We start from the raw sequence: 15,126 nt of genomic DNA, 5'->3' as shown, positions 1-15,126 counted from the left end.
AATGTCCACAATGTCTGGGACCTGGGTTCCTGCTGCCCTGTTGTGTCACCAGCCTCAGTGCACACCTTTTACCTCATGACCCGAGGTGGTTGCGTGAGCTCTAGTCTTCATATCCACAGTCCAGCCGGCAGGAAGAAGGAAGGGTAAAGATGTTTCCTTTAAGGACATTACTCAGAAGCGCCGTCTGATAACCCCACTTACAGCCCGTTGGCTGCAACTCAGTCACATGGCCATGCCTAGCTGCAAAGGAGGCTGGGGATTCGAGGCTTTATTTTGGAAGACCACGGGCCCAGAGGAACAAACAAACAAAAACTCAGAGTTCTACTCTTAAGGAAGGAGAGGGGGTTGGATGTTGGCAGACATCCACTGGTGTCTGCCACACCTTTTTACTCCATTTTACTTCCTGTTCTGCCACCGACCTGCTGTGAGCTTGGACAACACGCTTTCTTTGGTGTTGTTACCAGTTCCTCTGGTCATTAGGGAGGAGGGTGCTATAATCTAAGAAGGAAGCTCAAAGTATTAGGCAGATAAAAGTGTTAAGGCTCTGGTTTTAGGGAAGGGAACTGGAGCCCCACCCAGCCAGCCTCTTTTTACTTTCCTGGGTGGCTCCCTGGGGTTTCTGGGAGCAGATGTGTGAAAACTCCCGTATTGGGTTACCACTGAGGCCCTTCTAGCAACGAGACCTCAAGAATACATGTTGGTTACATTTTGGGGGTAGCTCCTCCCTGCTCTTAACCAGGTTGTGCCTTCCATCAGATACCTCCCCAGTGAGTTCCAACAGATGCCGACAGAAGGCAGTGTTGAGACACAAAGCCAGCCATGAACTGAGCACTTTCTGTGTGTCTGACCCTATACTAAGCTCTGTGATCATGAGGGGACCACAGCTCATACTCTAAGTCCCTTACATTTTTGTTGTTGTTGTTACAAGGCTAGGGTTAAATTAAACACGATCCAAGCATTGTCACAAAGTATGATGGTGTTATGGATTGAATCGAGCCCCCACAACAAGATACATTGAAGTCCTAATCCTTGGTACCTATGAATGTGACCTTCTTTAGAAATAGGGTCTTCACAGACATAATCAAGTCAAGATGAGATCATTAGAGTGGGCCCAAATCCAGTTTGCTGGTGTCCTTAGAAGAAGCGTGGAAGAGACACAGAGACAGACGCACATCAGAAGAATGACAGTGGGGGCAGAGATGGGAGTGACGCGTGCATAAGCCAAGCAATGGCAAGGATTTCAAGCAACACCAGAAACTAAGAGAAAAGTATGGAATGGATTCTCTCCTAAAGCCTTCTGAGAAAGCACGGCCTTGCTGACAGGACTAATTGACTTTGGATTTCTAGCCTCCAGACCTGAGAGGGAATACATTTCTGTTGTTGTCAGCCACCCAGATTAGAGCACTTTGTTATGGCAGCCCTAGGAAACTAAGAGAGATGGTCAGTTTGACGTGTCAGCTTAGCTAGGTCGTAATCCCCAGTGTATGCAATTAAACACTAACTCAGATGTTGCCATGAAGATATTTTGTAGATATAAGTGGCGTCTATAACCAGTTGACTTTAACTAATGGAGATTATTTAGGTGGGCTGATTCAATCAGTTGAAAGTCTTTAAGAGCAGAACTGAGGTTGCCTTAAAAAAGAAGAAATTCTGCCTGTGGACAGCAGCTTCAGCTCACACCAGAGAGTTTCAGCCTTCCCTTCCTGATGGCCTGCCCTAAAGATTTCGGACTCGCTTAACCAGTCCCTGCAATTGTGTAGGTCAACTCCCCGCCATGGATCTCTTACTATATCTCCTCTTGGTTCTGTTTCTCTGGTGGAACCCTGACTAATACACAAAAGGATGATGCAATCTTGAAACGCATTTGCCTAAAAGGCTGTGGGGTTGCCCAAGGCTTCACAGAAGAGGTGGCTTTTGGCAGGGCCTTGAAGGATAGAGAGGGGTTTGCCAGGTGGAGCAGGGCATTTCAAGCAGGGAGAACAGCATGTGCAAAGGTGGGGTGAGACCCCACTCCCCTCGGCCACAGTGGCATGGGGGTAGTCCTTGCAGAGTTTGGAGTCACATTCTGAGGGCCTCTTCCTGTAAGTTGAAGACTTGAGCGTTGGTGCTGGAGGCCAGGGCTTCTCGTTTTGCTTTTATTTTTCTCTTAGTTCTTTTTATTTATTTTTTTTGTGTTTTGAATTGAGATATAACTTTCATAAGTCAAGTGCATAATTTGAAAAGAAGAACTTGATGATTTTGTACTTATATGTCCATGTAATCCCCACTGAAATCAAGACATGGAATCAGGGCTGGGATTAGGGTGAATGAGGCCAGTGAGGTGAGCTGTGCAAGCACAGGTCAGATTCTGCCTTTATTTAAAATTTTGGTGGTTTGTTCAGGGATTTTTTTGCTTTCATTTTGATTTTTAAAAGTATTGTTTATTTTTGAATACTGATTTTGTTTTGTTTTGCCCATCCTATACCTTCTGCCTTGGAGACAGCCTCATGCCTTGCTCTAGTCTTGACTCTGCTAAATTATTTCCAGCACCCTCATGGTTCCTTCATTTGTTCAGTCCCCTCAAAGGAAACCTCTGGCTAAGGTCAGGTGAATGGATGGCCTGGGACGTGTGCGATCATTATTACCGGTGCCTGTGCATGTGTTTCTCTGAGGGGGTTCATTTCTTTGATCCGTTTCTTGGAGGCCTTTGTAAAGTGAGGAAGAAGAAACAGAGAGATTGACTGACAGGGAGCCAGGGGAAGGTATGTTATTCCAGGGATTTAAAACAGGATTACATCTTCCCTCGGCCTGCAGGCCTCAGTGACACAGCCCGGTGTGTATTAGCCTCACTATGCCTCAGTCCCCTCATCTGTAAAATGGGGCTGATAATCCTACTACTCCTTTTACTGGACTTCTTAAGGGTCAGATGAGATAAGGAAGTAGAATTCACAGCAGCCCGCAGGGCGCACTTAGCCGGTATTTGCTGAGCGCTTACTATGTGTCAGGCGCTGAGCTGAGGGTTGTCACCCTGTTCCTAATGCACACAGCCCAACGAGGGAGCTGTGAGTACCAGCCAGCCCGCCGGGCGACCCAGTGAAGACCGGCCACCGTCCGCGGCGTGGGGGCCGCGCTCCTGCGGGCGGGGTGGGCGGGAAGGGGGCGGTGCGCAGGTGGGGCGGGCCGGGGGCGGGGCGGCGCGGCGCTGCGGTTCCGGGATCCGGGTCCGGGTCTGCGCCGCCGCCTCCGGGCAGCCGAGCGCTGGCCCAGCTGGCGGGCGCATGTGGGGGCGCGCGGCCTGGAGGCGCTGCCCGCGGGGGCTGCGGCGCGGCCGGGAGGCGCTGCTGACGCTGCTGGCGCTGCTGGTGCTGGCCGGGCTGAGCTCCGTGCTGCGGGAGCGGCGCGGGGCCAGGGCCAGGGCGGCCGAGCCGGGACCCCTGCGCGCCCCGCGCCAGGGACGGCGAGACCCGGTCCTGCCGCGGCCGCCGGTATCCGACGACGCTCTGGGCGCCCAGGGCGAGGCGGTGCGGCTGCAGCTGCAGGGCGAGGAGCTGCGGCTGCAGGAGGAGAGCGTGCGGCTGCACCAGATCAACATCTACCTTAGCGACCGCATCTCGCTGCACCGTCGCCTGCCCGAGCGCTGGAACCCGCTGTGAGTCCGCAGGTGGCGTGGGCAGCACTGCCCGCGGGGTCCCCGGGCCTCAGTTTCTGCATCTGTCAAGTGGCGGGGTGGAACCGGGGTCTCGAAATACCTGGGGATCGCGCGTCTTACTGAGTCTTTCTCAGAAGTGGGTAATGGAAGGAGTCATATGGGATGGGGGGACGCAAGAAAGTTTTAAAAAATGAAAATAGAAAAAAATCTCAGAAATTGACGACTCTTTTACTGGGTGGTCTCTTGCCTCCTTCCCCCATTAGGTCTGTTATTTGGCTCTGAAAAAGTGACGGGAGGGTCCGGGCTAAGCAGACAAGTGTAAGATGAGACCTCCTTTGGGTGCTCTTCCTGGTTTCACAGCACCCCCAGTCCAGCTCTGCCACTGTGGCCCTACCTTGGTGAAACTAAGGGCTCTTAGGGTTCGAGATAGGCTCCACTTTCACTTATCTGTGCGTGCCAGGCCCTTGAATGAACCAGGATGGGAGGGCGCTCCAGCAGGAGAGGTAAAAGGTCGCTGGGAGGCCAAGTACGAGGCTTTCCCCTGGATTCCTGAGCATTAGGCAGAAGAAGGCAGGAAGGAGGTGGTGGGAAAGGCTCCTTCTGGCCGAGGTCCAACTCAGCTCACTGCTGTGGGTGGTGCAGGCTCCGAGCCGGTGTGGTCAGAGGCCTAATTCCTGTGGGAGCTGCTGGCTGGGTGGGTTGTGCTCACTGCCTAAGTAAGAAGGGAGCAAGCTGGTAAAAGGACAGACCTCCTGGCCTTCTCTCTCCGTCCCTCCGTTGGTGGGGATCTTCCAGATCCCCACTTGAGCCCGGTTCTTAAAGACTTTGAGGAAAAGAGGATTCTGACAGGGAGTAGCCAGTGCAGCGGCCTCCTGTGTGCAGTGGGCCCCTGTCGCCCCTCCCTGTTCCCTGGCATGCCTGCTTTAGAGGTGTGGCAAAGATCTCGGGGAGGACAAGTGACTCACCTAAGGCCCCACAGCTGGAAAGTGGTGGAACTGGCTGTGGGGGATGGGACCCTCCTGGCCCCCTTGGCATTGTGCTGATTTCGGGATTTGGGCATCCGTGAATCCTTGGCTAGAGAAAGCATGACTACCTGCTCGAGGAGTTGTTCCCCAGCCCCCTTTGACAAAGCTGGGAAGAACTTGGGCTTCACAGGCCTCCCTATTTTCCTCTGTCTGTTCATGTCTAGCCTCATGCTTTTGCCTGAGGCATTTTCACTGTTAATCTTTTTGAGTAGAGCTGTGTTAGTGTTGGTAGCATTCCCCCCACTTTCCCCATCTGCAAAATAAGGAATGAGCAGAAATAACACAGCCTAGGAATTAATAAAACATTGAACACACCATGCACTCAATTCTTACTAGTTTCACCCCCTTCCCTGTTGCCAACAAGATACTCAGGAGGTCGCTTTTAAGAGTCATCCAGGGATTGGTTGTAAAGTTTTTCTTTTCCGGGTTCCAGCTTTCCTTCATTATCCCAGGTTGAGAAATCTCTTTCAAACACTGTGGATAACCTGTGGGGCTTATGGTATCCCGTCTCCATGGTGACACAGCTGCCCTGTGTCCTATCAGGATCTGCTTATAGATCCTGCTGTTGCGTTGACTCTGGGAAGTTAATCCAAACCCAGCGTGGTAAGAAGTATGAATGCCTCCTGCCTTTAACTCCTGCAGCAAGGCCTGCTGGATCCGTGTTGCCTAGCTGGAAGGAAAGGTGAGCTTATCTGTGTTGCTCTCAGCCAGGCCAGGCGGTGAGGCCTAACTTCAGTTTGGCCAGTAAGGTCAGGGCCTTTAATGAAGACTCAGCTTTTACTGTAGTTCATAGAAAGGTGAGTGCTTGATCGAGGTCTGTGGTTTTAGCCTGAGAAACCAGAATGGCAGAATATAAATGTATAATTGGAGTGGCGGTGCATGTGGGGGAGTCCCTTGGGACTTTAACTGACAAGCAGAGATCCTTGAATGTCACAAAGAGAAAGGCCCTGAGGGAGATCCAGTCTAACCAGAGAGGAAGAGCCATGCCCCCAAAGTAACATGCAGATCTGGGGCAGAGCTGATCTAAAAGCCAGATCTTTTATTCTCTCCTCCCTTTTGGGATACAGGCAATTATTTATCTGTTTATTTTAATTATAAAAGCAATACATGTTCACTCTAGAAATTTTAGCATATACAGAGAAGCAAAATTAAATAAATAAATAAATAATCATCTATAAATCTACTGCCCCAGGAGAACCACTGTTAATATTTTGCTGTGTATCCTTCTAGACTTTTCCAGGTATAGAAATAGATTTTGAAAAATATACCTATTGGGTATGTGAACGAGAACATATTCAAACATGAGTATGTACATAGGTTCACACACATTTTTAACTGGTCTTTATTTATTTATTTTTTAAAAAGATTTTATTTATTTATTTGACAGAGAGAGACACAGCCAGCGAGAGAGGGAACACAAGCGGGGGGAGTGGGAGAGGAAGACACAGGCTCCCAGCAGAGGAGCCTGATGTGGGGTTCGATCCCAGACTGTTGGGATCAGGTCCTGAGCCGAAGGCAGACACTTAATGACTGAGCCACCCAGGCGCCCCTTAACTGGTCTTTAAACTACAGCCTGTTACCATAGGCAAGGAGATGGGAACTACCAAGGGACTCTGGCTTGGTTCTTCTTGGCGTCGGCAAACCTTGAGACTGTGTCCGCTCTCTTGGACAGGCCAGACCCGTAGAGATGCTTCAGCGTTGGCTTTAATTCCTTGAAACTTGGTGTAGTCTGATAATTCACATGCCAGTGGATTAGAGCACGGCTTTATTTCTGTTTCTGCTATTTCTGTTTATTTCTGTTGCAAAACTCACAAACACTGTCTCCTTTGAACCAGGCAAGGAGATGGAACTTTCACTTTGAGAGGGCAGCAGGCCAAAGTGGGGAGCCAGAAAGCTGGATTTGTGGCCTTGGGGAACTTTGAGAAATACTGATGCCAAGGACCTTCCCCAGAATAATTAAATAGAATTTCTGTAGGTAGGACCTAGGCTGAGGCTGATGTGCAACGAGGGTTGAAAGCTACTGTCTTAGGGTCTGTGGGGTTTAAATTACTCAGAAGATTAAGGTGGGTGCTTTTGAGCAAGTGGGAGAATACCAGAATTAGACAAAGTAGGGATTCAAAACAGATCGCCTTCTGTTGAAATTAGCAATGACATCACAGCCAATTGTAAGCTGTGTCACGAGTAAATGATTGCTAATGTTGTACCAATATTTGCAAAGAGTTTCAGTTTTTATAGATCAGAGAAGCCTTGGGATAATCACTATAATGTCGTTCTTGTTTGCATTCTGACCTGTTTAGCAGGTGAGAAAGACACTGTGGAGGGACAGTGCCCTTGGGGCTGTACATTTCCACAGGTACGTGGATGAGGATGCCGTACGTAAACATCAGATGTTCTCTGCCGTAGCAGAGGAAGTTTGAACAGTGGTTTAGGGAAGCGTGCCAGCAATACATAGGTGTTCCTTGAATGCTTCCTCTGGTGTCAGCCTCGTTAGCAGATGTGTATCTGAGTTGGGTGCTGGGATGGTGAAGAGTTTCAAAATAGCTCTAAATAGGTAATCCCGCAAAAGAAAGTGTGTTTTGCTGGGGTTGGCAGGAGGGAGAGAATCGGTTAGGATTCCTCTTCTTGCAGACAGGTAGCCTGCTTGATCGTTCTCATAACAACAGTGTCCTTGGACCAACATCACACGTGGTGCGGAGATTAGACTGATGTTTCTTTGCTTCCGCAGCAAGATTGTAAACCGCAGGTTATTTTATTAATTTTTACCAGACCCATCTGTGGTTGTCAGAGTGGCATCCTCTCTTTGAATCAGTGTTTTCAGTCTGCAGAACATGATTTAGTTAGTATTTTCATGATACCTTTTTCCATCCTTTTACTCTCATTCATTCTGTGTCCTTATGTTGTCGGCGTGTCTCTAAATAGCATGTTGCTAGATTTTCTGTGGTCATTAAAGAAAACATCCAGACTGACAATCTTTGACTTTTAACTAGTATGTCCATATACATATATATATTTCTCGTGCTTACAAGACACTTTGGGTTTGATTACTTTGGCCATCTTATTCTATACTTTCTAATTGTTTTGCTTTTTCTATGCTTTTTTCCCTTTTTTTTTAAATGCTGCTTTTTGAGTCGATAGAAGTTTTTCTCTCCCCTTCTTATTCCACTTTTTCTTCTCTATTAATTTGGTAGTTCTTGGTTTATTCTTATCTTTAGTGGTCAGTTTGAAAGTACTAAAGTTACTTTAGTAGGATCTAAAGTTAATCGCTGGCTATAGGCCTTCAGGTGTTTTAACATTGGTCACCTTCCTTCCTGGTTTACATCCTTTTTTACTCCAGGATTTTAATTCTGCCTTGCCTTTTAAACCAACACATTAAAACATTTAAAAAATGCAGTATTTTTTTTGTTTATGTTTACCCACAAGGTTATCATTTTTCTCTGCCCTTCATTCATTCCTGAATGCTAGGTGGTCTTTGGATCTCAGAGAACTTTCTGGGGTTCTTTTCCTTCTTGAAGCATGTCATGTATTCATTACTGTAGAGAAAGCAGTGTTGTAAATTCAGTTTTACTTATCTGAAAATGTTCTTATTTTGCTCTTGTTCTTGAAAGATAATTTTATTTGGGTATGTAATTCTGGATTGGTAGTTTGGCATTTGAAGAGAATATTCCATTGTCCCCTGACTTGCACCATGACCTTGAGATGTCAATCCTGAGTGAGATTTGCCTGTCATTCTTGTTTCTTTGTCATTCGTTTGAGGGCATCTTTTATTTATTTAAGCATCTTTTTTTTTTTTTAAGATTTTATTTATTTATTCGACAGAGATAGAGACAGCCAGCGAGAGAGGGAACACAAGCAGGGGGAGTGGGAGAGGAAGAAGCAGGCTGCCAGCCGAGGAGCCTGACGTGGGGCTCGATCCCATAACGCCGGGATCACGCCCTGAGCCGAAGGCAGACGCTTAACCGCTGTGCCACCCAGGCGCCCCTATTTAAGCATCTTAAGCATACTTATCTGGTGCTTTGTGTCTCATAACTCTAATATCTAGATTTGTATTTTCTTGTTGTCCCTGGACTCTGAGGACTTTTTTTTTTCCTTTTCCTGTAAGCTGAGCCACGCATTTAAAAGATTTTTTAAAAAGTATTTTATCAAGAATTTTTTCCAACAGGGTTTCACCAGGCATTGTAGTCTTCCATATTGCCAGTAGTGGAAATCCTACATTCACTTAAAAAAAAAGAGACCTATTTCTCTATTAGTCATAGTGCTTTTGGTTGAAAGTGACTGAAAATCCAATGCAAACTGGCTTGAATATAAAAGAAAATCTACCGACTTCTATCACAGAAAAGTCTGGGATGAGAACTGGGTTCAGATTATTCTGGGCCCTGGATTCTGGGACTCACCTGATGTCATCAGGAAAATGCGCATTGATTGGTCAGACCTGGGGAGCATGTGACCTTCCCAGAGGGGTGTGTGTGTGTGTGTGTGTGTGTGTGTGTGTTTATAGCCTTGCACAGACCATGCACACCGAGAGTCCGGGAGACATGGTTCCTGAAAGAGAAATGAAAATGCAGTAACGTGAAGAAAAAGGATTTTGGGTGGGCAAAACACACCAAGGTACACTATGACCTCTTGGCCTGTTCAGCAAAGGGTATGGGTTTTCCTTTTTTAAAAGGACATTTATGTGATAATATGAATATGAACATAGAAGATGAGGAGGCATTTGCTGCACCCATTCATTCACATCTTTATAATACATAGACCTGTATTGTGCTAGTGGAGATCATGGTCCCTACCCAATAGGGTTGTTATGGAGGGAAGGTGGAGTAATGCATGTGAAATGCTTAGCACACTGCCCACGATGTGGTCAGCACTCAATACATGTTATTATTACCAGGTGCAGTACAAAGCACACTGAAAGTACCGCAAAAACCAGAATTCAGCCACTGCCCTTACAAAGCACATGGATTATACCAGAAAGTTAAGGAGAGGACGGCTCACTCTGATTTAGCGGTGAATTTGGCTCTGAGCTTCCTTTTGTCCCCCAGGCAAAAGTGGAACCCTGACTGACGTGTGCATAGCTGTTCTTGTCTAATTAGAGGATGTACCACTTTTTATCAGTCAGGAGAGGGAGAATGAGCAGTGCCATATAATTCTTTTATATTTCATCATAGTGCTTAGGATAGGATTGGCACATAGGAGTTGTTAATAATTTTTTCTGGTTAATTGATTTAAACTGAAAAGTTGGGTAATTGAACCAAAGACAGTTAATTCACAATTCTAGGTTAGACTTCTACATTTGTAAAAGTCTTTCAACTTGTTTGGATCATGCAATGAAAGTGAATTGCATATTTTTTTTCCAGCAGCGTTTGTGTTGCAATCTAAACTCTTGGGAACTTGCTTTTAAAAAAAAAAAAGGAAAAGGGGAAAGTATTTTTCTTGGAAACAAACTTAGACATTCAGAAGGATATATTGAACTTCATGAGGGAGAATGCCTTTAAGGTATGTTTAAAGAAAGAAGGAGAAACTCTCTCAGGCCAAGAGAGAAGGAGCGGTCGGAGTGTGATATTATTGCCCAATGAGGAGGACATTTGCTATGGGAAGCTAAAGAAATAGGATCCAGCCTTTTAAAACTAATCTTTCTTTGTGATTATAAAAATGACGCGTGTTCAGTGGAGAACAGTATTAGAATGCAGAAAACTGCAAAGAAGTAAGAGTCCGCGATAATCCCGCTGCTCAGAGATCTCCATTGTTAACATTTTTGGCATATTTCTTTCTACTGTGTATTGTTTGTGTGGGAGCGTGTGCGGGCCCGCATGCTGCCCTTTATAGATTTGTACCCTGCCTTTTGATTTACCGTTGCAGTGAGGTTATTCTCCTTTACTGTTAAAGAGTCTCTGAAAACGTGGTTTGGGACGGTCGCGTAGCCTTTCTTCACCCAGCGGCCCCGTGTTCCACATTTTCTTGTTGGACCCTTGGAATTGTTTATAGCTTTTTGCTGTTATAAATAGCATTACAAAGAAAAATTGTTACCGCAGGCTTCCGTCAGGGTATCTGATGATTCCCTGAGCTGAGAAGTTCTTCCATATATTGATATGAGATAAAAGAGAAGAGGCGCATTTTGAAGCTCTGTGTATGTTTTGCCGACTGGTACCCAGCACTCTTGTGATTTAAAGGGACACAAAGAGAGAGTGTACCTAGACATTCTAGAACAGTGGCCTTGGGCTTTGGGGTTTTGCAGAGCAGCAAAAACACATAAACAAAAACACCGAGGAAGGACAGCCATCTGGTCCTGGCGTTACTTGGTCAAGCAGAGCTTTTTCTACCCTCCTACCTACCCTCATTCTAGAAGAAATACATTTTAATACTAACAGTAAGGATGTGATTTCACACGAAAGGACAGTTGTTTAAATTGAATAAACTTCATTTTGAAAACCTCAGTTTACTGTCCGTATTTCTGTTCATTTCTCCTTGGATCTGTGTACATTTGAAACTAAATTTTAGCTTTTTTATTTTAATGAAAAAAATCTTTATTTTTAGGTTGCACAGAAACACATTTTTTTCATGGAATATAAGTAATTAATTCTTTCCAAAGCTTCTACTGGGCTCTGGCTCAGCTTTTCCATGCACCCTGGCTATTAGTCAGGGACTTTTAAAATGCAGATACACTTATTAATATGTTTATACATGTATATGTTTTCCATTTGTTGTAACATCTATTTGGAAGAGGGCAGCGATTTTGGTGGAAGTGGGAAAGAGTGAACTAGGAGAGGGCCTTCGTCAGGGCCACTAAGGCTGAGATACATATTTTTAGAACCAGAATTGGCTTGGTATTTGGATAGACCCTTGGCAACATTAACATTTTTTTCCTTCTTATTGTATTACATTTTTGACTTTGAAAAAATTCAAAATCAGAGAACATTTAAGAATAGCGTAAGAAACTCCTGTTGGTCCTTTACCCAGATCCCTTCATTCTTTTGCCCCATTTACGTCATTTTTCCCTCTCTCTCCTTCTGTGCTATAATATTATACACATCTGAGAGTAAATTTCAGTGATAAACACCCTTTATCCTTTGTTACTTCTACATGCATTTTCTGGGAACGGGGACATTCTCTCATCACATCATGACGTAGTTACCGAATTGAGGAAATTTATACAATACTGGATTTTTTCAACTGTGCCAATTTTGGGAGGAGCTCTTTCTTCCTGACCCGGTATCTAATCAGGAATCAAGGCTGACATTCAGTTGTTGTGTCTCTTTAGGCCTGTCTGTGTCTCTTAGGACACTGGCATTTTTTAGAGTACAGGCCTATTGGTTTATAAAACGTCTCTGTTTGGGCTTAGCTGAAGATTCCTTGTGATTTATTTCGGCGTATGCAGTGCCATAAACTTAGTGACTTAAAGCATCAATAAACATTTGTGATTTCACATCATGTCTGTGGGTCAAGAATTTGGGAGTGGCTTAGCTGGGTGGTTCTGGCTCTGGATCTCTCATGAGATCACAGTCAAAAAAATGCTGCCTGGGGCTTTCATCATCTCAAGGCTTCATCAAGAGGGCTCATTCCATGCTGGACAGTTGGGGCTGGCTGTTGGCGGGAGGCCCTTGCCACAGACACCTCCCCATGGGATGCTTGAGTCTCCTTGCTTCACTGCATGGAGCTGGCTTCCCCCAGAATGGGTGGTCTGTGGGCGGGAACAAAGAGGAAAGCTCCATGTCTTTAGGACCTGATCTTGGAAGACTCATGCTTTCACTTCTGCAGCATTCTGACCCTGCACGGTGGTTTTAAAACATATCCACAAAGGATGGAGCCTCCTTCTCCCCTGGAGTGTGGGCTGGGACTCCCCTCTGTGGGGCGCAGCGCTAAGTGACAGCATCTGTGCGTTGGGCTGGAAGCCCGTGGTGTCCAAGGACTCAGGCTGCTGGGGGTGCCCTGTCGCTTCAGGACACCAGAGCTGCCATGCTTAGCCAGCCTCAGCTGACTTTCCTCACGTGTCCAGAACAGGGCCTGCAGACGCAGCAGGAACAAGAATGTAAAGGTGGGCGAGACGAGCCGGCCTCTCGCAGAGTCTTCGGGAAAAGCCTGTTTGTGTGTGAGAGCCATCCCAGTGACCGCAGAGCTCTCTGCAGAAGCTGTCCTGGTGTTTAGGAAGAGAGCCTGGAGCTGGACCCTAAGAGGAAGGACAGAAGAAATCGCCCATGACTTGTAGGAAGGAGGGCTGGGCGGGGAGAGATGGTTGGGATCCTTACCTGAATGTCCTGGGAGGTGGGGGGCGGGGGCGGGAGTAAGCCAGAATCCTAAGACAAGGGCTCTGGGCCCAAGGACCTCGGCCAGGCACACACTCGTGGGTATTCTGTGAACTGCCCAAGTTATCCACCTCCCTGAGCCTAGTGTCAATAAATGCCAACATAGCAAGTATTTTTTGAGAGTATTACATGTCATTAATTTTCAGTCATTTTTTTTCATGTTTAAACATTTCTGAGATTTGGAGACATTATAAAATCAACACATCCTACAGTTAGGCGACACGTGTCCTTCATAGAGACTCTTAAAAGAATGGTATGTCTTCCAACTGTTGGCTTCTTAATTTTTATGAAATATTGTAGACTGGAGATATGGTAGCACTAAGGAATCACTAGTTTTTTAAGGTGTTTCAGTTTTATTGTGTTTTATTATAAAAAATAGCCCTTATCTCTTAGGTCTATTGAAATATTTATAGATGCTGTGGTATGCTGGGTTTTGCTTAACACTAGTCTGGGATGGAGGCAGTGGGTGAGGGCTTAGATGAAGCAAGGTTGACCATGCATTGAGGACTGTTGATGTCAGGCAAATGGTCCCAGGAGTTTCTTATATATTATATATATATATTATATATATATATTCTTATATATATATCATATATATATTCTTATATATATATCATATATATATTCTTATATATATCATATATATATTCTTATATATATCATATATGTTCTTATATATATATTATATATACTTATAATATTTTCTCCATTGTTTGTGTGTTTGAAAATTTTTATAATGAAATAAAAGGAGAAAAACCACAAAGAAATAAAGTGCATACCTAAAGGGCTTTTTCTGTGCTTTTTGCAGGACCAGGTCCATCATTATTCAGGTCTCATCCTGGATGTCACCCCCTCTAAGAGGCCCTCCCTGATTACCTATTATGTGGTTACTCCCCTTCCCCCTTCCCACTCCCCTCACCAGTTGCTCCTGCTTTTTTTGCATCCTGCTTTTCTTCTAGCACCTTACTGATAATGTTTGCTTATTTGATCATTGTCCCCTTGCATGTAAGCTCTGTGGGAGCAGGGAGGGGTTTTTTGTTTTTTTTTTAATCCAGCACATAGTAGGCGATCAGGAACTATTTGGTGACTGACTGGTAAGGGCCCACCGGTACATCGCCTGGCCCATGGCAGTCAGTCCACAGAACTGGCCTCACTCCTAATTCTGCTAGGTTCTGCGTCTCTTTGATATGCCCCCCAGCCTGTCTGTAAGGCCTTCCCTTTCTGCACCCCCCCTCCCCCGCAGCCTGGCCGGTCTTCAGCCCGCAGGCCCCTCTTGCATTGCCAGCCCACCCTTCCAGCCCTGGAGTCCTGTGGGTGCCCCTCTTGGACTTCTGTTCCTGCCCCTCTCTGGGCATTTCTTGCTGATGGTTTCCAGGCCCGGCCCAGTCCCTGGGATGACCCTGGGAGTTTGTCATCAGCTACTCTGAGGAAAGAATTCTCTGTCAAGTAGGGAAACTTCCCTGTAAAGTAACAGGAAACCCTGTTAAAGAAAGAGGAAGCTTATTGGTTCCTACCACTGCCAGTCAAGGCACATCCCCTCACCCCGACCCCAAGGTGGCCACAGAGTGGAGTGAGGGGTGGTGTGGGTACTGGAAGGGGGTAGTCAGGGTCCTCTCTGGAGCCCTTCCAGACTGTTCTAGCGTTCTCTGGTTTCTGTGTTCGGCACACCACCTTTGTAAGCAGAGAGCGCCGCTGGGGTGGTGCTAGGGAGGGCCGTGAGACTCCAGCCAGCGGCCAGAGCATGGTGAGTGACACCTGCTGAGATGGCCGCGTGGCTGGGGGCCCCTCCTGCAGCCAGCAGCTGCCTGCACCTGTGGGCCCAGGGGACAGAGGACAGAGACTTTGCTGGGTAGAGAAATGGGGAAGGGCTGCTCCAGGCAGAGGGCAGTGTCTGAGCACAGGCCTGGCAGTTAGCAGCGGGGTCGGAAGGGAGCGGGTGGGTGAGAGAGCTGTTGATGAGGGAGAAGTAGCAGTCTCCCTCCCTTCTGAGTCGGCTTAGCTTGTCTGTCGCGCAAATCTGAAAATTGCTCTAAAGCTTAAAAACAGTGTCCCACAGTTCAAGCTTAGTGGGTGTCATTTTAGAGTCTTTCTTGGAATCCGCTAGGACTTCTAGTGGAGCACAGGGGTCTCTGGATGATGCCAGCAGATGATTTTCCATTCCCCAGGAGGAGGTTCAAGA

General features: G+C 46.4%; 1 protein-coding gene across 1 annotated transcript in view; it reads left to right on the top strand.

Annotated features, from left to right (window-relative positions):
• The first annotated feature begins 3,219 nt into the window (after window positions 1-3,219).
• The window catches only part of GALNT12 (polypeptide N-acetylgalactosaminyltransferase 12), a 36,037-nt gene continuing 24,130 nt past the window's right edge, over window positions 3,220-15,126 (top strand). The window contains exon 1 of the mRNA XM_045780496.2: window positions 3,220-3,628. Coding sequence (XP_045636452.2) covers window positions 3,258-3,628 — 371 coding nt within the window. The 5' untranslated portion in view covers window positions 3,220-3,257. The remainder of the gene's footprint in view (window positions 3,629-15,126) is intronic.

Source organism: Ursus americanus, chromosome 18, assembly GCF_024610735.1.
Source record: "Ursus americanus isolate L20-20 chromosome 18, mUrsAme1.1.p, whole genome shotgun sequence".
Classification (NCBI taxonomy): Eukaryota; Metazoa; Chordata; class Mammalia; order Carnivora; family Ursidae; genus Ursus; species Ursus americanus.
Note: the sequence above shows the minus strand (reverse complement) of the source record. Positions and strands in the feature narration are given on the sequence as shown.